The 27,242-nt window shown below is 38.5% G+C and overlaps 2 protein-coding genes across 4 annotated transcripts in view; one reads left to right on the forward strand and one right to left on the reverse strand.

Annotated features, from left to right (window-relative positions):
- Nucleotides 1-22,119, reverse strand: part of CHODL (chondrolectin) — a 162,311-nt gene extending 140,192 nt beyond the window's left edge. Inside the window, exon 1 of one of the 2 annotated variants that reach the window (XM_020996062.2) lies at nucleotides 22,013-22,116. The gene's annotated coding sequence lies outside the window, so the exon portion shown is untranslated. Of the gene's footprint in view, nucleotides 1-22,012 lie in introns of both variants that reach the window. The other variant, XM_020996064.2, reaches the window with a different exon arrangement.
- Nucleotides 22,120-22,444: 325 nt separating this feature from the next.
- Nucleotides 22,445-27,242, forward strand: part of CUNH21orf91 (chromosome unknown C21orf91 homolog) — a 31,556-nt gene continuing 26,758 nt past the window's right edge. Inside the window, exons 1-3 of one of the 2 annotated variants that reach the window (XM_020996057.2) lie at nucleotides 22,445-22,574; nucleotides 24,538-24,641; nucleotides 24,797-24,928. In XM_020996057.2, the coding sequence (XP_020851716.1) occupies nucleotides 24,599-24,641; nucleotides 24,797-24,928 (175 nt within the window). In that variant the 5' untranslated portion in view covers nucleotides 22,445-22,574; nucleotides 24,538-24,598. The remainder of the gene's footprint in view (nucleotides 22,575-24,537; nucleotides 24,642-24,796; nucleotides 24,929-27,242) is intronic. The other variant, XM_020996061.2, reaches the window with a different exon arrangement.

The raw sequence follows: 27,242 nt of genomic DNA on the forward strand, positions 1-27,242 counted from the left end.
AATATATATTTGTATACACACATGTGAAATTTTATATTAACAAAATCGAAAAAGAAGGGATCAGTATGAGTATGTCATTTAAAAGCCTAGGAAATAAACAATGGAGTACAAAAGAAGAAATCTTGAATATCAGAGACACTCAAAATAGAGACACTTAAATATTTTAAAAGACTATATAAATGATAAAACTAAGAGCTCTTTGTTTGGAAAAATTCCAAATATTGAGAAACAGTAAGCTAACCCAATCAAGAAAGCAAGAGAAAAATCAAATTACCAACTAAAAATGAGCAAGATAAATTCACAACAATTAAGTGGAAATAAAAAGAAATTAACTTATATTAATATGCAATAGCAAAACTGTGAATTCAAAGAAAATCAACCCCTAGTTTCTGTAGATTGAAATAAAGCCTGTGGGTTAAAAGAAAAATTCATATGCATATTGCCTTGAGTGTTTATATGACACCTAGGGACTCTATTTTCTACACTTATGGAAACCTAGACGGAAGCTACACTTATGCTTTATTCAGAAATTTCCCTCTCTGGATGGGGCATACTGAACCAAATGGATTGGACAAGGAGGAGGGGCTGTGCCATGTGTTTAATTTTTAATCCTGAAATGCATATGTCTATCTGATAAAAATGATTAAATGACAGATATTTTAATCAGTCTTATGATGAGTATCTTATTATGAGTAGGACTTGTACCAAAAAGAGCATATTCAAAAGAAACAGATAAGATTCCTTTGTTAATTTAACTAGAGCATTAAGCACTTCCTAGGAGCAAGACAATATTATCTACAATCAGAAGACAGCATTATATTGGATGGAGTGCTGGATATGGAGTCAAAAAAACCTGAGTTCAAATCCAACCTTAAACACTTTCTACCTATGTGACCCTGGACAAGTCACTTAATTTCTGTATGCCTCATTTTCCTTATCTGTAAAATGGGAATAATAGCACCTACTAGGATAACTCTCAGGGTTCTAATAGCAATAGCAATAATAGTACCTCCCAGGGTTGATATAAGAATAAAATTAGATCATATTTGAAAAGCACTTTGGAAATCTTTAAGCACTGTATTTGTTGTTTAGTTGTTCAATCATGCCCTACTCTTCATGACTCAATGGACCATCACATGCCAGGCCCTTCTATCCTCCACTGTTTCTCAAAGTCTGTTCAAGTTCATGTGAATTGTTTCCATGACACTACCTATCCATCTCATCCTCTGCTGTCCCCTTTTCCTTTTGCCTTCCATCTTTCCCAACATCAGTTCCAGCGAGCCCCATCTTCTCATTATGTGGCTGTGAGAGATGATCTCTCAGAAGTGAAGCCTCCTCAAAGGGTCATTAGTTCTTGTTAATGGTTCTGGTACTGCTGTTTTTGAGTGGTACACGTGTACCAACACTAAGTGAAGACCCTGTAGAATACAAGACCCCCTCCCCTAGCCTTCTCTCTCCCCTACTCTTAGATAGTGTTAGCAGAAAGTACTGAGCCATAAGAGCATCCTGTCTATCTCATCCTCTAGCTAGTTATATGACCTTGGGTAAAAGTCTGCTGAAACTGTGAGGCCCTGAAAAGGGGAACATGCTAACATAATTTCTATACCTCTTTGTTCACTCTGTTACTGGGGTAGTTTTTACACGAATAGATTGTATACCTGAGGCTCAGTCAATGAGCGGACAGGAAGGGTGTTAGGGTGGGCTGCTGCGTTAGGGTCTATATAATCTTGCCTTAAACAAAGAGCACTCTCTGTGGAGGCAGCTTAGGCAGCATGGGGGGGGGGTGCCTTTTCTCGAGAAAGTCAATAAAGAGATCTCTCCTTTTTGCAAACTTTTGTCAAGACTCTGGTTTTTAACTGAGTAAAACAATGTAAACAATGTGAGATCTCTCAGATGGACTGAGTGTAGCAATGTCTTAGACTTGCAAACTCAAGGTTGGTTACACTAACCTGAATAGGCCTAAGTTTCAGGTTCCTAGAAATCACATGATTTGTATTGTTACATCAGCATTAGGTAATGGCTAATTACTAAATAAGGATAAATAGCTAGGATTGGTAGTATTATTATGTGGTTTCTTGTTTCTGGGGTAGATTTTCGCGTTTTAGATTGTAAGGCTGAAATTCCTGTCCAACGGGAATTCAAAGCCAGTGGTGGGTGGGTATCTCTGCTTTAGGGCTATATAACCTTTGTCCTGGCCTTTGTGCCTTGCTCCCCTTCGCTGGCTCAGACTGCCGGACAAAGCAGCCTCCCGCTTCTCGCGAGAACGTAATAAATCTTTCACTTTATACCTAGAAAATCTCTGAGTGTTATTTTTGGGCAGTTGTACCACACATGGCTAAAGTATTTAAGCTTCTGCTTCAGTATTTGACCTTCCAGTGAAGAGCCTGAATTAAGTTTGACTGATTTGATCTCCTTGCTGTCCAACCGACTCTCAAAAGTCTTTTCCAGCACCACAATTTGAAAGCTTCAATTCTGCTGTGCTCAGCTTTTCTTATGGTCGAACTCTCACAGCTACTGGAAAAACCATATGGGCCTTCACTGGCAAGGTGATATCTCTCCTTTTTAATATGCTGTACAGATCTGCCATAGCTTTCCTTCCAAGGAGCAAACATCTTATAATTTCATAGCTACAGTGCTCTTTGAGCCCAAGAATATAAAATCTGACACTACTTCCCATTGCTTCTCTATTTGCCAGGAAGTGATGGGGACCACTTGCCAACATCTTAAGTTTTTTTTGATATTAAGCTTTAAGGCAGCTTTTATACTTTCTTCTTTACCCTCATCAACTTCATGAAGATGAATCCACCTGATTCCAATCTCAGTGCTCTATCCACCTAGCCGCCCTATTAAATACTATATGCAGCAATGGTTCAGAAATGGAAACTGAGCAAATAGAAAGTATTCTAAATAAATTTCTTCTCAGTGATGACCCAGGCCAAGAGAGAATTGAGAATAGCTAGACTGGTTTGTTTGTTTTCAAATGAACCAGAATAGAAGTGAAATAAACACAAGACTGGATTCTCAGGAAGCAAAAAGACCAAATAAAATTAGTGATAAATCTATTAAATCGAAGGCTCCTTAGGTATTTTTAACTGAGGTAGTGAAAGCACTGCTAAACAGGAAAGCCAGTAATAGAACTTTAAATAACAGCACCACCAAATAATTTTAGCAATGTATACTTACTGGTTTTCCAAAAAGAATGGACTATAAAGTTAAACAACTGCATAAACAGACCAGGCTTCCAGATAAGAATATCTGATTTTATTTTTTAAAAAAAGTACAGGAAAATTTAAAATGCACTGGTATTGAAAGAATTTTTAAAATAAGCACAATTTTAAAAGAAATAAGCACAATATACCACTTCTTACAGAAGCAGCCCAAATCCAGAGATTGTATAGGATTAATCAATCACCTTCATACTTTTTTGTGAAATAACCAATGAATCCTCATCATTTTTGTCAGATTCCAACTCAATTATTTATACTCTTTTAAAGAAATAGTTGGACCTGGTGCTACTTCTACATCATCTGGGAAAATTATGCCTATGGAGAAGGGACAGTGATCCCCACCAACTGCCAATTGTGACCCACAAGGCTGTCAAGCCAACCTAGCTAAAGCAAGGAACCCTGATGAAGGCAGCATGTGCCAGGCAAGTCAAACCACCACAAATTTGACCACCATCTCCCCTCATATCCTAATGGAGACAACTGAGGACCTACCTCAGACACTACTAGCTGTGTGACCCTAGATAAATCCCTTAACCCTGTTTGTCTGAGTATCCTCATCTGTAAAATGAGCTAGAGAAGGAAATGGCAAATCAGTATCTTTGCCAAGAAAACCCCAAATGGGGTCACAAAGAGTCAGACACAACTGATATGACTAAATAATAACAACATTCAGGTATGGTCAGCTAAGTGGGTGCCTGAACAGATACAGCACTGGACTTGGCAGCTAGGTGGCACAGTGGAGAGAGCACCGGAAGACATCTGCATGAGTTCAAACCTAGACCCAGACACTTACTAGCTATGTGACCCTGGGAAAGTCACTTAATCAATCCTGTTTGCCTCAGTATCCTCAGCCATAAAATGAGCTGGAGAAGCAAATGGCAAACCACTCCAGTATCTCTGCCAAGAAAGCCCCAAATATGGTCATAAAGAGTCAAACACAACTGAAATAAGTGAATAACAACAAAAATTCCTTTATAAACAAATTAATCATTTTAAAAAAGGAGAGTATAGCCAGCTAGGTGGCACAGTGGATACAGCTCCAGCCTTGGACTCAGGAGGACCTGAGTTCAAATCTGGCCTCAGATACTTAACACTTACTAGCTGTGTGACCCTGGGCAAGTCACTTAACCCCGATTGCCTCACCAAAAACAAAAAAAGGAAAGAATAAGTAAAATTAACAAGATGATTACATTCCGTCAACGTACCCCTATTAACATCTATCTTCCTTCCTCACAATCCCAAGGCATCCATCCCCAGGGAAGGACCTGAGTCCTTACTGCTAGAGAGATTATAGCTACAATCTAGGGTTGTTACCAAAGGACAGACAACCATATACCTATTAACCCAGAAACCAAGAACCTCTGACAAACCTTATCCTGCACCAATTATCTGCCATTATCCAAAATTCAAAAACAAAATATAACACTCCAGGCTCCCATAATCTCACCCTCCAACAGTACAGATTCCAATAGGTTGGGGGCCCCATGAACCATTATTCACTAGCAAACTCTCATCTTCTTCTCCTGGTGAACTGTGATTTAAAGTCTAATTGAAACTCCCTTTCTTCTGTTACCTCCTCCAACATCCTCCACTGAGGTTTGGGCTCATCTGAGGCATGATAATAATATGCCTCCTAATCCATATGACATTGGGTACTAGATATGGATATATGACCAAAAAAAAGGGGACATTTTTACAACCATTTTTAATATTTCACACAAATGCAACTGTCCTGAAGGAGTAGTGGCTTTCCAATACCATTTTAATCTATAGAAAAAGTGATACAAATCTGCCCTCCAACTGGAGAGTCATATCCTTAGGAAACACCATGACTAAGGTCTCTACCTCAGTTTTAGCAAAAACAATTAAGGATGGTTGTTGTGAATACAATTTCTTGTCATGGGCTGTCATTAATGATGCCAAACATAAAAAGAGAATGTGTGCGATGGCCTAGTTGGACCTTACAAACACATTCAGCTTAGTGCCACATAACACTGTCTAGTTGGCATTGAAATAAGCTGGCTTACATGATGAGGATATTAATGTCACATAGAGACTTTATTGGGGTAATAAGACTTCTATCCATTCTAGGGATGACTTTTCCTCAAATATCAACATTTGTGCAGGGGTAAGGCAAGGTTGCCCTCTCAGTCTTAAGATTTTTAATTTAATTCTAGAACTGGTGAACTGTGCTGTGATAAGGACATATTTTGGCTATAAATTTCATGACAGGAAAGTCAAAATTTAGGATGAGCCATTCAAGTCCTCTTTTTAAAATGCTGGACAATGTGAGCAAGGTTGCCACATGGGCAGGGCTACATTTCAACAATACAAAATGTGTACTTATTTATTGTATTGATTTATTCATGGCTCAAAAAAAGAGGGTACTACCCTCCTCAATTCCTGGTTCAAAACCAAGAGACTTCTATGATGATAGAGGAGAATACCTCTATCTAGGAATATCTGTGGGATTCCACATCACAAATTTGGGGCAGTGATGCTATACTAAATATCACATCCAATTTGGATAGATCTGTTCTAGTACCCTAACAGAAATTAGATAAAGTGAATACACTTATTGCAAGAGGAAGTTACATCTCCCTCACAAGATCCAGTACCACAGAGCTATACCTCTCCTACAATTAGGAGGTGAAGTGAATTTTCTGTCACTGTTTATATTAGTGGATATGGTTCATGGGGTAAGGTTGGGGTATGGTTCATGGGTAAGCCTACTCAAGCCTATAGTCTCAATAGACCGGAGTAGTCTTTCTGCTTCTTTAAGGATGTGCTAAGAAATAAAATTGTGACTTCCCCCACCTCCCACCAGACAAAAAAAAAGTAAGTTCTATCAGATAATACAATGTAGTAGGCGAGGTACAGTGGCTTTAGTTACATACTTGATGACATTCTTATATGTCCTTTGTCTGAAGATCTGCCTAAATCCAGAGATTTATTAATGAAAGATTAAGTAATAAATTATCTTGGCAATAGCAACTCATGAAGAATATCTACTAAGGCATGGAACGGTGTAATCTGCATTAGGAGAGTGTTCACACTTATTAAATCATAGCTCTTTTGGAATTTTGAAATTGGCCTTTGGGGCAGTTAGTTGGAGCAATGGACAGAGCACCGGCCCTGGAGTCAGGACGACCCACGTTCAAATCCAGCCTCAGACACATAACACTCACTAGCTGTGTGACTCTGGGCAAGTCACTTAACCCCAATTCCCAAAGAAAAAAAAGAAAAAGAAATTGGCCCTTATTTGCCCCAGTACTTCATTTGCCGTGGTGATTTTGCGAGCCAGTTTGACAGTTTTGTGAATTAAATGTCCTTTTTGGAATGGAATTCTGATATAAAAATTGAATTCTTCTTTCCAAAAAAAAATGTTTTAAAACTTTTACTTCTCTAGACACTTCAAGTTAATAAAAATGAGACTGTATGAGTCTTGGAATGGAAATTAACCAAGGTGGTTTGGGTGGGTAATGCGATTTGTAATGCAGGAGTCAGCATCAATAGACAAAACAATTTGGCAAAGTCAGCTTTTAGCAATTATGCCTGGATCTATGGTTCCTTTGATGAAAAGAGTGATTCATTTTATTTGCCAAATTTTATTTTATGTTGCATTTGTCCTGCTTGCTCACTTGAAACATTTTTAGTTGTCTTCATTTCTTTCTCTAAACTTTTGCACAACATTACTATTATTTGGTTGCTACCTTTAAAGTCTCTGAAAATGTCTGAATCTTAGAAAGGTGTGATGTATTCTACAAGCTTCATACATAGTTTTTGTAATGTGTACATATATAAATAAGAGAACGCATATACATATAGATTTAAACTTTATATATAACATAATATGAATTATGTATGATTTATTTTTATGTATGCTATTATATAACATATAAGTTATATTTATATAATACATAAATATATACACACATACACACACATTATAGCTTTGTCTTGAAAAGTGTTACATTAACCACGAAAATGGACTTTTGTCTATGAAAATTAGTTCTGGGCTTATTTAAAACCAGGCCACAGGACTAATGAGAAATGTAATAATCTATAGTACCTTCCCAATTTCTCCATTTTTAATCAGTTTCTATGGGCAATGCATTTGTGGAAATCTTATGTTGGTACCTCCCTTATATGTGTGAAAATTATGCAAGATTGCTTGAATGACATGACAGAGATAATTCAGTTTGAAGACCCTCTGATTATTATCAAATGAGGCATAACACAGGATGAGATGTGATCACAAAAGGTCTTTGTCATTGTCATTAAAGATGTTCACTGTAGAGTACAAATGGAAGAGGCATTCCCTATAGATGGTGACTTACTCTACATGCTTCTTTCAGAAGATGACATGCTGATTGCATCAAATTCTTGAACCTTGATAAATTTTTTGGCCATGGTAACCCCTGACAACATGGAAACAAAGGAACTGGGTGCTAAAAAAGAAAAATAAAACGGTCCTAGATTTCAAGGATGTTGCATTCTATCAGAGAAAACATGCTTATATACACATATACATATATGTTTATATGCATATATTTGCATTGCATGTGTGTATATATAATTTTATATACATTATTTATATATACACGTAAGTATATAGAAAGTAAAAAGTAAGGTAATGGGGAGTAGGGTAGACAAATAACTCTGTGTATCAAGAAAGGCTTTTTTTAAAATAAAGCTAGGTGGTGCAGTGGATTCAGCTTCAGCCTTGGAGTCAGGAGGACCTAAGTTCAAATCTGACCTCAGACACTTGACACTTACTAGCTGTAAGTGTCTCTGGGCAAGTCATTTAACCCCAATTGCCTCACCAAAAAACTATTTTAAAAAAATTTAGATAAAATAAAGCAGAGCCTCCTAAATGATACAGTCAATGAAAAGAGTCTGGCTTTATCATTCACACAGAAAAAATTAAGTTGATAAAGAATACTTTTTGCTAAGGGAGGTGAGAGGGAAAGACAGGAAAGCTAGTATGACATAATGGGAAGAGTGCAGGTATGGGCATCAAAAGACCTGGATTTGGAGTACCTGATGGGCAAGTTACAATACCTCTAGGCCTTAGTTTTCTGATCTGTAAATTTAAAGATTTGAACTAGATGATCTCTGAGGTCACTTTCAGACTCAAAAAACTCTCTAATTTATTAATTAAATATTCATGCAATACTTACCAATAAATTAACAAGTCAGGCACTATGAGACAGACGTTGGATCTACTGATCTCATTCTTTTGAAAGTTCCCTCCAATAACGCAGATCACAACCCATTCACGGCTGCCAATCCTATATAATAACTTTTCCATGTCTACCCGTAAGGTTACCCACAGTGAGTCCCTGTGCTGCAGACCTCCCTGTCTTTTTCTTAACAGTATAAGGTAAACCGTGCAGCACTCCGGATCTCCACTTCGTCATCCCTCACCCTTGCCAAGTGATTAGCCCACCTTCTTTTCCTATCATACAATCACTGATGCCATTGTTCATTCTTGTCCTTAAGTGTTCCTCATAGAGGAAGTAAAGTGGCACAGTGGATAGAACACTAGACCTGGAGTAAAGAAGACCTGAGTTTAAATCAAGTCTCAAACACTTACTAGCTGTGTGACCCTGGGTAAGTCATTCAACCTCTTTTTGCCTCAGTTTCCTTATCTGTAAAATGGGGATAAATAATAGTACCTACCTCCCAGGGCTGTTGTGAGGAGATATTTTTAAATTACCTTGAAAACCTTAAAGAGCTACACTGGAATCTCCTCATACATACATATGTCTTTCCATAGCATACTGGCATTAAAAGATGGTGCCTCTTGTGGACCTTGGGGCAGAGCCAAGATGGCAGATTAGGGTCAACCACCCTGCTGAGCTATCTCAATATTCCCTTGAAAAACAAATTTAAAATAATGCCTCAAGTCAAATTTTGGAGCAGCACAGCCAACAAAAGGTTGAGGTAAAACTTTTTTTCCTGCCTAAGAAAACCTAAGAAGTCAGGAGAAGTCTGTGATACCAGGGTAGAGGCCTGTATGGAATCTACACACAGGGTAGCAGCAACAGTAGCTGTAGCTCATCTATAGTCATATGAAGAAATGCTCTAAATCATTATTGATTAGAGAAATGCAAATCAAAACAACTCTGAGGTACCACATCACACCTTTCAGATTGGCCAACATGACAAAACAGGAAAATGGTAAATGTTGGAGAAGATGTGGGCAAATTGGAACACTAATACACTGTTGGTGGAGTTGTGAAATGATACAGCCATTTTGGAAAACAATTTGGAACTATGCCCAAAGGGCTCAAAAATGTGCATGCCCTTTGATCCAGCAATAGCACTTCTAGGGCTATATCCCAAAGAGATCAAACAAATGGGAAAAGGACCCACATGTACAAAAATATTCATAGCATCTCTTTTTGTGGTGGCAAAGAATTGGAAATTGAGAGGATGCCCATCAATTGGGGAATGGCTGAGCAAGTTGTCGTATATGAATGTAATGGAATACTATTGTGCTAGGAGAAATGATGAACAGACTGACTTCAGAAAAACCTGGAAAGATTTATGTGGTCTGATGCTGAGTGAAGTGAGCAGAGCCAAGAGGACTTTGTACACAATGACAGCCACGTTATGTGATAACTAAGATTGTTAAACTGAACCCTTCTCAGCATTACAAGGATCTAAGACATTTCCAGAGGCCTCGGGATGGAAGCTGCTGTCCACATTCAAAGAAAGAACTATGGAAGTTGAATCGCTATCATTTATTTTTACCTTCTGTTGAGTTTTGTTTCATCTTTCTGATGGTTCCTCTTATTGGTTTTAATTTTTACTTATAACTTCACTAATGTGAAAATATGTTAAATAGGAATGTAAATGTAAAGCCTATATCAGATTGTGTGCCATCTTGGGGAGGGTGGAAGTGGGGAGGAAAAGGGAGAAAAATTTTCAACTCAAAAGCATATGGAAGTGATTGTTGATAAATCAAAATAAATTAATAAAATTTAAAAAGAAAAAAAACAGTAGCTGCAGTTTTGGGAGATCTCAGCCCAGAGACAGTAAGGAGGTAGGACAACTGGTCAGAAATAGATTACAGGGGATCCTTTGCTGGCACTGGGTATAGAATTATTTTCCATACACAGTTCTGAGTCACAACTCCAGGGCTTAGAGGAACACTGGTGGTCATTCTTAAGAGACCAGGTGCCCTGGTAGCTCCAAGGCAAAGAGAAGTGTTAGTGCTTGTGGCTGCAGGGGACAAGAGGTCCTTTTTGGTTAATGACCAGAGCAAAAACCAAGAGATCAGTGACAACACCTCTCCTGTGATCACAACACCTTGGAAGCACCAAAAACTTGCAAATGCCCAATGTACATATAGCTCTGAAAACAGCAACACGAAAAAGCCTGAAGCTTGGGACATTGCCACTCTCCCTTCAAGTGAGCAGAGCCCAACTTTAACATGAAGTTCAAAATCAAGAAATAGGCTGGAAAATGAGCAAACACAACCACCACCACCACAACAACAATAATAATAATAAAACACTTGGCAATAAAAAGCTATTACAGTGGCAGGAAGACCAAGACACAAACTCAAAAGAAGATAACAATGTGAAAACAGCTATCAAAAAATATCTCAAAGAAAAATGCTAATTGGATCAAAGCCCAACAAGAATTCCTGGCAGAGACAAAGAAAGAAACAAGTGGTAGAAGAAATTTTGGGGAAAGAAATGAGAGCAATACAAGACAATTCTGAAGAGAGAATTAATAGTTTAGTAAAAGAGGCCAAAAAAAACCCACTAAAAAAGAACTCCTTAAAAATTAGAGTTGGGCAAATGGAAGCTAAAGATTCCACAAGACATCAAGAAACAATCAAACAAAGTCAAAAGAATGGGAAAAAAATAGAAGAAAATGTGAAATATTTCAATGGAAAAACAACTGACCTGGAAAACAGACTGAGGAGACATAATTAAAGAATTATTGGACTACCTGAAGGCCATGATCAAAGAAGAGCCTAGATATTATCTTTCCAGAAATTATCAAGGAAAACTGCCCTGTTATCCTAGAACCAAAGGGTAAAATAAAATAGAAAGAATCCACAGATCACCTCCTGAAAGAGATCCCAAAATGAAAACTCCCAGGAATATTATGCCCAAATTCCACAGCTTCCAGGTCAAGGAAAAAAATATTGCTAGCAGCCAGAAAGAAACAATTCAAATATCATGGAGCCACAGCAAGGAAAACACAAGATTTAGCAGTCTCCACATTAAAGTAGAGTACTTGGAATTTGATATTCTGGAAGGCAAAGGAGCTAAGACTACAACCAAGAACAATCAACCCAGCAAAACTGAGTGTAATCCTTTGTGGTAGGGGAGAGGGGGTAATAGATACTTAATGAAATAGAAGACTTTCCAAACATTCCTGATAAAAAGACCAAAGCTGAATAGAAATGTTGACATTCGAACAGAAGACTCAAGAGAAGCACAAAAGGGTAAACATGAAGGAATTATCATAAAGGACTCCATAAAGTTAAACATTCCTATATGGGAAGATAACAGATGTATCGCCTAAGAATTTTATAATTATTAGGGCAGTTGAAAGAAATTAACATAGAGAGAGGGCATGGGTTTCAGTCAATAACGTTAGAATGATCTCCAAAAACACTATGAAGGAGTGATGAAGAAGGATGCTCTGAGAGAAGTGGGGAGGCAGAGGTAGAATGGAGAAAATTTTTTTACATAAAAGAGGCACATAAGGAAGAGCTTTTACAATGCAGGAGGAAATATATACACACTCAATTGTGTATAGAAATGTAACTTACACAGTAGGAAAATAGGAGGGGCAGGGAATAAGAGAAGCAGGGGGAGGGAGTTGATAAAACAGAGGCCAGATTAAAGGAGACTGAGGTTAGAAGCAAAATAGACTTTTGAGGAGAGACAGGAAAGAGAGAGAGAGACAGACAGACAGACAGAGACAGAGAGACAGACAGAGAGAGAGAGAGAAGAAAATGGGATAGAGGGAAATACATAGTGATGATAACTGTGAATGTGAATGGGACGAGATCACCCATAAAATGGTATCAGATAGCAAAATGTATTAGAAACCAGAATCCAACAATACGTTGTTTAGGAGAGACACACTTGAAAGACTCACACAAAGGGCTGGAGCAGAATCTAATATGCTTCAGCTGAAGCAAAAAATGCAAGGATAGCAATCATGATCTCAGACAAAGAAAAAGCAAAAATCAACCTAATTAAAAGAGATAATCAGAGAAACTACATTTTGCTAAAAGGTACCATAGATAATGAAGTAATATCAAAAATTGTATAGCAAGTTTCCCTGATAAGGTCCTCATTTCTCAAATATATACTAAGTATAGAACTAAGTCAAATTTATAAAAATAAGAGCCATTCCCCAATTAATAACGGGTCAAAAGATACAAAAAGGTAGTTTTCAGAAGAAAAAAACAAAGTTATCTACAGTCATGTGAAAAAACGCTCTAAATCACTATCAATTAGAGAAATGCAAATTAAAACAATTCTGAGGTACCACCTTACACCTATCAGAAATGACAAATGCTGGAAGGGATGAAGGAAAAATAGGTACACTACGAACTGCTGGTGGAGTAGTGAAATAGTCCAACCATTCTGGAGAACAATTTGGAATTATGCCCAAAGGGCTATCAAACTGTGCATACTCTTTGATACAGCAATACCACTACTAGGTCTGTATTCCAAATAGATCAAAGAAAAGGGAAAAGGACCTACATGTGCAAAAAATATTTATGGTAGCTCTTTTTATGGTGGCAAAGAATTGGAAATTGAGAGGATACTCATCAATTGGGAAATGGTTGAACAAGTTGTGGCATAAGATTTTGATGGGGTACTATTGTCCTATAAGAAACTACGAGGGCAGTGGTTTCAGAAAAAAAAAGGTCAAGACCTATATGAACTGATACAAAATGAAGTGACAAGAACTGGTAGATCACTGTGCACAGTAACAGCAATGTTGTAACGATGATCAACTGTGAAAGACTGGGCTACTCTGATCAATACAATGATCCAAGACAACCCCAAAGAACTTGTGATGAAAAAATACTATCTCCAGAGAGAGAACTAATGAACTCTGAGTGTAAAGGGTAAAGTCTGTATCTATTAAATAATAGCTCAGTTTTATAGTGCTTGACAATTTACAAAGTGCCTTCCTCACAGCAATTCTGGGAAGGATGTAGTAAGGGTAAACTAAGACCCAAAGGAGAAATGAGTCGCCCAAGTGATGAATCTAGGTTTAAAATCAAAGTGTTTTGACTCCAAGTCCAGTGCTTTCTCCAGTACATGCTGCCTCTTACCTTTGTACATAGTAGGAAGTCGATAAATGTTTATAGAATTAAATTGTATGATTATGTGGTTATACACGGTAAGTCAAAATGGGCTTTTCCCATACTAAAAAAGAACCGAATTTCTTTCCTTGTAAGATTGATTTTATCCTTTAAGACCATCTTTAATGCTAAGGCAGGTAGACTGAAAATTAGTTCATTCTTGAAAAAACAATCTTCTGGAAAAAATTGTGTTGAGGAAAAAAATATATATATCCTAAATATTTCTTTTTTTACTTTAATTAGTTTATTTCGATTTATCAACAATCACCTCCATAAGCTTTTGAGTTTTAAATTTTTCTCTCCCTGCCCCCCCCCCGCCCCTGTGATGGCGCATAATCTGATCTAGGAGATATATATATGTATATATGTGTGTGTGTGTGTGTATATATATATGCACATTCCTATTAAAACATATTTTGAAATTAGTGATGTAATAAGAATTAGAACCAATAGGAGGAATCACCAAAAAGAGGAAATAAAACACAACAGAAGAAAAAAAAATAGCAAATGGTATGCTTCTATCTGCCTTCAAACTCCATAGTTCTTTCTTTGGATGTGGATAGCATTTTCCATCATGAGGCCTTTGGAGATGTTTTAGATCCTTGTGTTGCTGAGAAGGGTTAAGTCTATCAATATTAGTACCTAACTGATTATGTTATTCTCTTCTTAAGCCAAATCTGATGAGAGTAAGGTTCAAACAATGCTCATCTCCCTCCCTTCTTTCCCTCAGCTGTAATAGGTTTTTGTGCCTTTTCCTGTAATGTAATTTACCCTCATCTGCCTCCTCCTTTCCTTTTCCCTCAGTACATTTTCTTAGTTAGATTAATCCACGTATTTGGATCCATTTAACCCACTTGATTAGATTTTTTTTTATCATTACATCAAAGTCAACTTGTACCCACCCCCTTTATGTATACCCCTTTAACATAGGGTAATTACAATACAGTTCTCAAGGGTTACAAGTGTCATCCTCCCTTGTAGGGATGTAAACAGTTTGCCCTTATTAATAACATGTTGTTTCTGTCCCATTTGCCTTTTTATGTCTCTCTTGAGTCTTATAATGAAGACCAAATTTTCTGTTAAGCTCTGGGCTTTTTATCAGGAAGGTTTGGAAGTCCCCTATTTCGCTGAATATTTATCTCCTCCCCTGAAAGATCATGCTCATTTTAGCTGCATAGTTGATCCTTGGTTGTAATCCAAGCTCCTTTGCCTTATGGAATATTCCATGCCCTATAGTCTTTTAATGTAGAAGCTGCAAGATCTTGTATAATCCTGACTGTGGTTCCATGATATTTAAATTGTCTCTTTCTGGCTGCTTGCAGTATTTTCTCTTTGACCTGGTAATTTTGAAATTTGGCTACTATATTCCTTGGCATTTTCAATTTGGTATCTCTTTCAGGAGGTGATCAATGGATTCTTTCTGTGGCTATTTTACCCTCTGGTTCTAGGACTCAGGGCAGTTTTCCTTTATGACTTCCTGAAAGATACTGTCCAGGCTCTTTTTTTCATCATGATTTTCAGGTAGACCAATAATTTTTAAATTGTCTCTCCTGGATAGATTTTCCAGGTCAGTTGTTTTACCAATGAGGTATTTTACATTTTCATCTATTTTTTCATTCTTTAGTTTCTGTTTGACTGATTCTTGCTCTCTCATAGAGTCATTAGCTTCCATTTGCCCAATTCTAATTTTATTTTATTTTTGCTTTTTGGTGAGGCAGTTGGGGTTAAGTGACTTGCCCAGAGTCAATTCTGATTTTTAACAAATTGTTTTCTTCTATTAGATTTTGTACCTCCGACCCCATTTGGCCAATTGTATTTTTTAGGGGCTTGTTTTCTTCAGTAGACTTTTTTTTCCCAGTTGGCCAATTGTAATTTTTAGGAACCTGTTTTCTATGGTTAATTTTTGTCCTTCCTTTTTCAAGCTACTGACTCTCTCTTGCATACCCCTCATTCTTTTCCCATTTTTTCTTCCACCTCTCTCACTTGACTTTTGAAATCCTTCTTGAGTTCTTCTAAGAAGGCTTTTTGGGTCTAAAAAGACCCATGACAACACAGCCAAAGGAAAATGGTTCCTCCCAAACACATGGTAGGCCATCATAGACTGTCCATGAGTTCTTCAGCATTCTAATATCCCAGGAACAGTTCCTTAGCATCTTCCACATAGATGACGATCTGGACATGTACCAGACCTCCATTATACCATGATCCTGACTCTTGAGTAGAAACGATCCCAGTCTCACACACAGACATCCAAGGACACAAGCATGCCACGATAGCTCCTGGGCACCCTCCTCAAAGAACAAATAACTTTATACAACAACAAATAGGGAAATGAGAAGGAAACACCTGACTACCTAGTCCAGCCTATCACAAGCTTTCTATCCATTCTTTACTTCTCTATATTCTGTGTTATAAATGTCACAACAGATGCCATTGTTTGACATTATCACACTATCACTGACCTCAGTTTTAGATGCCTCCCTTCCAATTTCTAGGTCATGTGACCAACAACAAGACAGAGGACCAGATACTTTCTCTGATCTTCACAACCTCTCATATTTCTCCAAAATAGAAATTATATACAAGACATAAAGTAATTTTAGTTGACTCCATAAGAAATATATGTCAAACTCACATGCAGTTCACAAAACTTCCAAATGTGGACCCAACCAAATTAAGATGTAATTGGGAAATGTTTAACAAAACACATAAACATGCAATGAAACATAGACAATGATAATTTGTAGTTTTCTAAGTCAATATACATACTTCCATTTAAGCTTGTCACCACTGGTCTAAGATACCAACAACTTTGTCAGAGTTGTCTATTATGAGTTTAATTATTCAAAATTCTCCTTTTCTTTTGCCTATTTCTATCCCTCCTTTTTCCTCCTCACCCATTCTCCTGCAGGCCTTCTTTCTAAGTGACTACAAAAGTCATTTTCCCTTCATTGTTAACTTTTGATTTGACTAGGGAACATCACAAATTCCTGTCTATCTTCTTACTCCCCACCCCAGGTAGGATTGGGGCCTGTCAAACTTTGCAGACATCTCAAGATTGTGCAAGTCACTATAACCTACCCTACCAACCAGACATGTTGCCATAGGAAGACGGGTGTGGGAGGCCAGGACAAGACAGCATAAGCTTCATCACTTGATGGATGTGTTAAAATTGGATGTACAACAGACATCTTAAACTCAACATGTCTTTCTTTCCCCCTAAACTTTAATCCTCCTGTCTTCTCTATTCTCCTAGTCCCTTTGGTTTGTAACCTAGGTGTTATCCTTGACTGCTTACTATCTCTTATCTCCCATATCCAATCTGTTGCCAAGACCTGTTGATTTTACCTTCACAACATCTCTCAAATACATCCCCTTCTTTTCTCTGACACTGCCACTCTGGGGCAGGCCTTTGTCACCTTATATCTGGACTACTGCAATAACCTGCCTCATCTCTCCCCATTCCAACATTCCATTCAATCACCAAAGTGATTTTCCTAAAGCAAAAGTTTGAACATATTAACCCTGCCCCCTCCTCAAACTCCAATAGCTCCTTAGTGCCTCCAGGATCAATACAAAATCTTCTGTTTGGCATCCAAAATCCTTTATAACCTAGCCCCCTCCTGCCTTTTTGTTCTTCTCGCGCCTAATTTTCTGCCAAGTACTCTTCAATACAGTAACACTGGCCTCTTTGATGTTCCATGAACAAGATACTCCATCTCTCAACTCCCATCATTTTCTCTATCTCCTATTTCTGGAATGAAGAAGACTTCATGTTGTGAACATGTTGATAGTGGCAGATTTGACTGGCACCTTAATGCCATAATCTGAATAGGCATCAATTGAAGGAAAGGCAGAATTCTTACCCTGAGATGGTGGAAAAGGATCAATATATTCAATTTACCAGTCAGAGGCAGGGTAGGGAACTATGTGAAATCATGGAGAACTGGTCTTTCAGAAGTGTGTGGTCTTATTGATGTAAGGAACATAGTTGGGCAGAAACAGCTGCCTTGTCCTTTGTTAAGAGATCTCCTCCCACTGCAACTTATCAAAGCCATGTCCAGATTGGTGATGGACCCATATCCTAAACTATGCTATTCTTATAAAGGCTTATGAGATCTCATCTGCATATTTCGTTTAGGCAAGGTTGTATATTGTCATTGATGGGCACTAATATGGCCAACAACCATATGACATGGGAGGTATAATTCCTCCATGGGTGCCCCAAAGAGGAGAGTCCTATTCTTTATTTTTAATTTTTTTTTTAGGCAATTGAGGTTAAGTGACTTGCCCAGGGTCACACAGCTAGTGTCAAGTGTTTGGTCTGAGGTCACATTTGAACTCAGGTCCTCCTGACTTCAGGGCTAGTGCTTATCCAGTCCTATTCTTTCCAAACCCCAAACTTTCTGTGAGCCAAACCCATGACCTCAGGTTCCATTCTGCCTGACCTTATGGAAAGAGACCTCTAAAAACATGCCCAAAGGGTTACAAGGACCCAGACAAAGAGATCGTTGAACAAACAACCTGCTTTTTGGCTTCCAGAGCTGCAGCCTGTTCTGGCCCCCATTCAAAAATGACAGCTTTTGGAGGAGATTCAGTAAATAGGGACTGTCAGGCTACCTGAGTCAGAAGTCTGAGTTTGCAAGATAAAAAGTCCAATATGCCACTGGGTTTCCTTTTGCATTTTGGAGGAAGCTAGCATGAGTAGTTTATTCTGTCCTTTGTCCAGAATCATCTGAGTTCTTCCCATCTTCTACACTTCTCCAAACTTTACAGATTAGGCCGGACCCTGGGGTGGGGGGTGGGGGCAGGGGTTAATTTCCCACCCCTTGTTCCTCATAAAGGTCATCATTTGATCCCAGGCCTCAGCCACTGTGACCTCATTTGACCCAGTCAACTCAACGCTATTTATGTAGTGATATACTCCAATACACTCAGGATGAGAAGCCTCTTTCAGATCTCTGTCCACCAGACTAGGTATGAAGCCATATACAGAGGTGGCCCAAGGGAAGAATGGTGAAAGTATACTGGACCCCTTCCTAAGTAAATTGTACCTGACCAGTCTTAGCCAAATGAATAGAGAAAAAAGCACTGGTGAAATCAATAACCCCATACCATGCATGTGGGGCCTATACTATCTGGTCCACCATATTGATGAGATCAAGAATAGCTATACAGATAAGCTTGACAACTTTGTTCAGTTCTTTGAAATCAATTGTAAGCTATCAGTTGTCATCTGCCTTCTTAACTGGATATATACACTAGGTCGTTATAAAAGGAGTTAGTATAGCTAAATATTCCAGCCTTCTTCATCTCCACAACTGGAAAGAAAATATCTTTCACCTCCTCAGAGAGTCATTTTTTTTTTATATTAACTACATGGGATTACTCAGGTAGCCTCACGGGTATCCTCCAAGGCTCTGCTCTGGGCCTTCTCTTCTCTTCTCCCACTATACCATTTTACTTGGGTGATCTCATCAGCTTTCATGGATTCAGTGATCATTTCTTTGCTGATAATTCTCAAATCTACTTATCTACCCTTAGCCTCTTTGCTGAATTTCACATCTTATATCTCCAACTGTGTAAATATTAGATTTCTCGAACTGCATGTCTTGCATATATCTTAAACTCAACATTTCCAAAACTGAACTCATTATATTTTTCCCAAAATCCTCCTTTCCTTCAAACTTCCCTATCATTTTATTACTCTACTATCCTCCCAGTCACCTAGGCTTACAACTTAGATATCATCAATTCCCCACTCCCTCTCACCTCCCATACCTAGTCTGTTGCCAAGCTATTCAGTGGATGACCTTGGAGTCTTCAATGTATGACCAAACTCTAGGAGCTCCACAGTGCCTGCTTCAACTGCCATCATGGCTACTGGAACAAATTGTTCTCATATCACCCATTCCACCAGACAGCCTTCACATGCTTCACATCCCCCTCACTCACCAACAGGTTTGAGGCCTAATGTCATTGGTGCTCTTAGAAAGGAAGGACAAACCACAACAGTACTTGGAACGTATTTCCTCCTCTCACCTCCACCGCAGAGAATGCCTCTTGTCCTTCAAGATGCAACTCAAACACTACCTTCTACATGAAATCTTTTCTGGTCCTCTCATCTGTTCACTCTCTTCTCCCAAATTACCTCGTATTTAACTACTTCATATTTATTTCTCTTTATGTTTATGCAATGTACCCTATATGTGTATATGTTGCACATACATGTAATTGTTACATCTCCTGTTAGAATGTAAACTCCTTGACAGTAAGAATTGTTTCCCTCTTTGTATCTGTATCTCCAGCACCAAGCACAGGGCCTCGCACATAGCAAATGCTTAATATTTTAAGAGTTCCTTTTAAAAATAAGTTTTCATTCATAATTATCCCAATTATTTCCCCCCTTCCCTTCCCAGAAAGTCATCCTATATAACAAATAGTATTTTTAAGAGGGAAAAAACCAACAGCAAAATTGGTCAATACATTGAAAAAGTCTGAAAACATATGAAATATTTAACATCTATGGACCTCTCACTTCCTCAAAGGAATGAATTAGGGGTGTCCTCTAATACCTATTCATTCAAGTTCTATTTGATTTTTATGTTTCTATTTTTGATTTTTTTTTTGGTGTATAATTGTCCATTCCATTTACATTGTTGTAGTTCCTGTGTATTTTGTTTTGTGTCTGCTTACTTCACCTTGGATCAGTTCATATGATCTTTCCATGCTTCCCTGTATTCCAATTCAGTTCAATAAATATTAATCTCCTACTATGTACCAAGTACTGTGTTTAAATGCTGGGGATACAAAAAGAGGCAAAAGACAGTTCCTGCCCTCAAGGAACTTACAATTTAATGGGGGCACCATGCAAATAAATATATACAAAGCAAGCTATATGCAGAATAAATAGGAAATAATTATCAGAGAAGGCAGTGGAATTAAGAGAGGTTGGGCAAGGCTTCCTGTGGGAGGTGGGATTTTAGTTAGGACTTAAAGAAGGTGAGGTGGCAGAAAGCTAAGGGCCTGAGTTGAGGAAGATTTATCTTCCCGAGTTCAAATCTGGTCTCAGACACTCAGCAGCTGTGTGACCTTAGGCAAGTCACTTAACCTTGTTTGCCTCAGTTTCCTCATCTGTAAAATGAGCTGGAGAAGGAAACAGCAAACTACTCCAGTATTTTTGCCAAGAAAATCCCAAATGAGGTCACAAAGAGTCAGACACAAATTTAACAAGTGGAATCAGAGTCAAAGTATAAAACCAATCTAGTATCTTTTCTTGCATGATTCCAAACTGTTTTCTACAGGAGTTGAATTACTTGCAGTTCCACCATTAGTAAATTAACTTGCCTATCTTCCCAAACATTCTAATCAGTATCTTTTAGAATTTTGCTAGCGAGATAGGTCTAGGTAATTAATACATTAAGATTCTTTTAATTTGCATTTTTTCAAGTGGTTGATGGTTTGTTTGTTTTTTAATAACTGCTCATGACTGCATCTTTGGGGAAATAGATGTTAACCTTGTATGCTGTCAGTTTCTTATTGGTCAAGGATACTTAATACAAGATTCGTGAAATTTTAAAATCTTTTTATAACTTTTCAATGTAACCTACTTCCTTTGTGATACTCCCTATTTTATGTATTATTATTACTATTTTGTGTATTTCTAAGAAAGGGTACATAGTCTTCACTAGACTCCTAAGAGGCCTGCAATACAAAAAAGGATAAGAATTCCTGCTGTAAATGGTGCACGCCAGACTTTAAACAGATATTTTGGTGGCACAATGGATAGAGCACATGGCCTGGAGTCAGGAAAACTCATCTTCCACAGTTCAAATCTGGCCTCAGACACTTGCTAGCTGTGACCCTGAGCAAATCACTTTGACCTGTTTGCCTCAGTTCCCTCATCTATAAAATAAGCTGGAGAAGGAAATGGCAAACCAGTCCAGTATCTCTGCCAAAAACAAACAAAAAAACCCCAAAAGGGCTGCAGAGTCGTTACACGAATGAACAACAAAATTAATGCAACAACTTTTTCTAATACACACCTGATTCCAGCAGCACTGATTTTACTTATGCAAAATGATTTTAATTTTACATAATCAACGTCATCTTTATTTTATTATTTTTTTTATTCTCCAGAGTCCTAAGGACCATACCGCTGGATCCCAGGCAGGTCCCACCTCGCATGAAAGGCTCCCAGGTCTCACTACAGATACCTGAATCTGTTTCCCGAGGACCAGACGCAGCGCTCCTCACCTGCCCCTTGGCCACGTGCTGCCCAACTCCTCCCACACCCCTAACTGGGCTGCATTCGGGACGTACGTGAAAGAAACGGGGAGGCTCACGTGGGCAAAAATAACTCTACCAAAACTCTGGAGAAGTGGGGGGGGAAAGGCTAAAACTACAAACGGGCTCCTTCTCTTACGTGTCATAAATTAACATAGGTGGATGTAGCCCTGGCAAGGACTGCGCGCTCTTCCACGTTCTCCATTTTTTCCAAAACAAAAAACAGGATTAAAGCTCGTAAAACCAAGAGCCCGGAAGGGGCGGGGCCATAATCGAGAGGGTGGGACGTACCACTCTAAACAGCCAAGTTTTGGGGGGAGAGGAACATTCCATCTCTCAAGTATTCAAGAGTTTCCTTTCAAACACCTCAAAATTAACGTCACTTAACATACGAATTCTTCTTACAAAAATTCTTATTTAATATGCCAAGTTGTATCCCAATATCCCTATAATTCCCAAATGTTACTTTAAGGCTGTTCTGATTTTTAGCCTCAGGAATGGACTTTTCCAGGCCCCTTGCCCCTCCCCCAGGCCGCCGTTTCCGCTTTGCCTCGGTAAAGGGGTGGGCTGAGCGGGGAAGCGGCACAGTCTAACTTTAGCCTTGGTCGGGGTTGGGGGGGAGTACGCTTCTCCACAAATGGCGGTAGTCCTGAAGAAAGGCAGGCGAGTATAACCGAAGAAACCTGTCTGCGAGTTGGGAGGTAAGTGCCGCAAGTGAGCAGGAAGGACAGGTGGGCACCCAGGTGGGCATGCTCGCTTGCGTTCTTCCCCTGGGGATTTCCCCGGCCCCTCGGAGTAGCCGCGACCGCTGTGGGGCGGGGCCTCCCTCTGAGGCTGCCCCGGAGCGGTGGAGGTGGCCGCGGTGACCGAGGCCGCGGTAACCATCTTCTCCTGCCCGCTCTTTACTCCTCTGATCCCTTCGCCCCCCAGCGTTAGTCCTGCTCTTTTCCTGGGGTCCTGGCAGACTAAGCGCTTGCTTGACCTTCAGCCAGTGAGGGTCTCTGGGCGCCCTCGGCCGCGCCCCCCCGGGGGGAGGGGAGAGCGAAGCTTTGAAGTTGGAGGGTCCTTCCGCGATGCCCCTAGTGTTTTCTTTTACGCCCTTTGCTAAGGGCTTTAAAAACCTTTTTCCTCCTAAAGTTGAGGAGAAACACCTGTAGTGATTGGGGGTGTCTCCGCCCCTAAAGTGCTCCCTAAGAATGCAAACGATTTGAAATTAGGGATTATTTCATTCCTTGTATCTCTACCCTGGATGCCTGGCACTTAGGAGGCGCTTAAAAATGCAAAAATTGATGGTACTGCATCTCACTCCTCTTCCAAAATTTCCTCGTATATATTAGAGATATGCTTATTTTGTTTATGCTTACATACACGTTTCTATTCCTAATAGACTGCAAGCTCCTTGAAGACAAGAACATTAATTTTTCTTAATATGGCCAGTTTTGGGGACAGTGCTGGTTATATAGATGCTTAAATAAATTCTGGTTGATGTTTTGCTAATCTAGTGGACACTTTGAAGGCCCCTCCCAGAGTTATGTGGAACCCCCGACTTCTCAGAACTTCTTTTCTTTCTTCCTTTTCCCCTCCTACCCCCAACGATGATTCAACTCCTGATTTCTAGGTGCTCTCCTAAGTTAGTTGGTGCTTTCCTTCCCTTGATTCTGTGACAGTCTCAGATATCTCCTCTTTTCCTACCTAGCTTCACTCATTTTGGATTTTTTTTTTATTTCTCCACAGTATCCCCGGCAAAAGTATTCATTGGGAAATCTCATCATCTTGCCAAATACAGTCTTCTTACTGACTCCTAATCAGTGTTCTCCGCCTCTCCCTTTGAAGGGTAGAGCGGTAGCCTCGACCATTTAAAGGCAGAATACTAGAGACAGATCCTCAGAAATCTCATTTAAAACAAATTCAGCTTGAATTTTTTTGACCTCTCCACCATGCCTCCACTCTTGAGTACCTTCCTTCCCTAATTCCTCGGTTTTCTGCTTTCATTTCCTTGTCTCCATAATATTGTAAGCTCCTTGAGGGCAGGGACCATCTTTTCTCGAATTGCAATGCCTTGCTTATAGTAGGAATTTAGTATCTATTGACTCTTGACAGTGCACATTTCACTGCCACCTTAGGATAAACCTACCCTTCTGCTTACTTAGAATGACAAAAAGTTAGCCTTGGGGGTTTGATGAAAATGCTGTGAATTGTGTTAGTCTTACCCACCCACCTCCCACATTACTGAGTAGGTGCTAGAAAAGACTTAAAGATTTTTCTAGTTGCTTTAATATTTCAAGTCCAGTGTTCAAAAGAAGTACTAGAATGTAATTCCCAGAGATCTGCCAGGTTTTCTAAACTAAATGAAACATTAAATAACCCCTGTTGTTTGGATAATAGTACAGTATATTCTCTAGAGGGAAAAAACCTAGTTTAGATTCAAAGGATGGTTTTCAAATCTTATCTTTTAAGATTGAGCAAGTTACTTAACTTCCTAGGTCCTCCATTTTCTCGTCTGTGAAATTGGGGGGGGTTAGACAAAGTATCCCCTTAAGATTATTTCTAGTTCTAAGTCAGTGATCCTATTGAGACTGAAATTTAACTGGGAATATGTAAGCTTATTAAAGAAAAGTAGACTTTTCTACTGATTTCTGACTAATGTGTTACTTTAACATTTAGGTGGATCTTTGCATTTATCCGTGTGAGAATTCCTTCCATTAGTGCAGATTTCAACCAATCCATGCCTTCTCATCCTTTTCGATTCTTAGAGGATCCCATCCAAGGTACTAGGGGCCTTCCTCTGAGTCATGTTTTAAATAAATGTTTAACGTTTAACATATGAACCCTTCTGTTTTATGTCATGTTTTAAACAAATGTGTAAAAAATACAAAGAAATTGTAAATATACTGAAATCGAAATGTCTACTTTTCCCTAATAGGGGCAATTATGAACGAAGAGCACTTTGTAAACATTGACTTAAATGATGACAACATTTGCAGTATTTGTAAACTGGGAACAGATAAAGAAACACTTTCCTTCTGCCACCTTTGTTTTGAGCTAAATATCGAAGGTAAGTGTGCTATGCAGTGTAATTGCACAAATTCCATATAAACCAACTTCCTGTACCTTATGATGTCACAGTTGTACTGACATCACAGTAATACCCTGAAACTAGTTTCAGTACAAAATGGAAAGATATGTAACTAGGGAATCAGTCAATCAGTAGACATTTATTAAGCACCTACCATGTGCCAGGCACTGTGCTTAGTGTTAGAGATACAAAAAGAAGCAAAAGAAAGTCACTGCCCTCAAGGAGCTAACAATCTAATGGAGACAATAAGCAAACAAGTATGTATAAACAAGCTATGTTCAGGATAAATACGAAATCATTAAAAGTGGGAAAGCATTAGAATTAAGAAGGGTTGGAGAAACTTCTTTAGAAGATGGGCTTTTAGTTGGGAATATTTTTATTCATTTAGTTACCTTCCCTCTTTCTTTGATCCCTTTAGAGTAAAAGCCTAGTCACTAGATCAAAAGATAGGCACAATTCTTTTAGGATATTGTTCCAAATTATTTTCCAGAATAGCTTCACTAACAATGTATTAGTATATCTGTCTTCCTGCAGCCATTCTAATAATTAGTTTTCCTTTTTGTTATTATTGCCAATCTGATTGGTGAGGCAGAACATTAGAGCTGTTTTAACATACATTTTCCAGCAGTGATTTGAAGCATTTTTTCATATAGTTGGTGATAATTTGCTTCTATCCTTTTGAGATCTGCCTGTCCCTATTCTTAAGGAATGGTTCTTGTTCTTATATACTTGAATGAGTTCGCTATGTATCTTCAATATCATGCCTTTATCAGAAAAACATGTTGCAAAGATTTTTCCCCAGGTAACTGTTTTGCTTCTGATTTTTGCTGCATTGATTTGTGTTTGTGTGGAGCTTTTAAAGTTTATGTAATCAAAAGGTGTTTCTCTATTTTTATAATTTCTTTATGGTGTAACACTTGGAGTCACATGTCTATACAGAGTTTATTCTGGTTCATGATGTGAATAGTGTTCCAAACCAATTTGTAACACACTACCTTTGTATTTTCCTAGCAGTTTTTTGTCAAACAGTAAGTCTTTACCCCAGTAGTTAGTATCTTTAGGTTTGTCTGACACTTTGCTAATATGTTCATTTCTTCTGGATCTTAAATTGCTTTCAGTTTTTCAACTAGGAACAGTTTTGATTACTGATATAAGGAGGGGCTTAACTGAGGCACCAATCATGCCATCGCTTAAAGTAATTAACAAAACACTCTAACTCTGATACCTTTATCAGATGAGAATATCTTACAGAATTAATCAAAGGCATCAAACTAATAATGTATGCCTAGTCATGCCATATGAATCTCTACAAAATAGCAAGCCAGTTTGGAACCCAGCATTTGAGTGTCAGGCAGATTAGAGAAGAGAGCCCTTTCATTCAAGCCTTTCAAGCCTTTGAAAGGGGATGCCTGAAGTGACTGGCACAAAAATAGAATGCTTCTCTGGCACTTAAAATTAGCAGCCTCCAATTAACTAACTGTGCCACCAGTGGATAGAGCACAGGCCCTGGAGTCAGGAGGACTTGAGTTCAAATCCGGCCTCAAACACTTGATACTTACTAACCGTGTGACCCTGGGCAAGTCACATAACCCCATTGCCTAGCCAAAAAAATTAACAGCCTTGATTTATATACCCTATACCAATGAGAATGCTATAAATTGTTTTACTTTGTTCAGTTATGTTGTAGGATGTAGTCTAGCCTACAACTACTGAAAAAAGTTTCTTGAATTTAAAGAAATATCAGGGTTTTTTTTTCAACTCATAAAATTAAAGTTGGAAATGACATTTTACTTAATACTATATCTAAACTGTAAAATTTATTCTTAAAGAAGTACTGCCAATTTACTAGTTTTAATAAGAAAAACATTAAAATTTAGCTTTGTGCTAGGTTTTATGGTGCTAGTGTACAAGTCCTACAAATTGTTCCCATTTGTGGCTTTGTTTTTTGATTTTGCCACCTCAAGACCCTTAACGTGACTTTTTGCATAACAAAAGCAGGAAATCTGGTTAACCTGAGTGAATCAACTCTAACTTTAAAATTATATCAACAAAAAATCAACTATAGAGGGCAACTACAGGGATGTTGCCAAATACTGTGCAGAGAATAGTATATGCTTTTTGATTATTTCATTGTCTTTTTTAAATATCCTTTGAAATAGAGTCTAAAAGCATGACTTTAAATGTTTTGGTTGACAATTTTTCCAGTTTACATAGTTATTATCTTTTTGGCTTCTCAGTTTCTTAATGCATCAGCATCCTACTTTAATCAGTCTTTTTTCCCTCCTTTGGAAAG

This window comes from Phascolarctos cinereus, unplaced genomic scaffold (genome assembly GCF_003287225.1).
Source record: "Phascolarctos cinereus isolate Bilbo 61053 unplaced genomic scaffold, phaCin_HiC Scaffold_726;HRSCAF=1367, whole genome shotgun sequence".
NCBI classification, from domain to species: Eukaryota; Metazoa; Chordata; class Mammalia; order Diprotodontia; family Phascolarctidae; genus Phascolarctos; species Phascolarctos cinereus.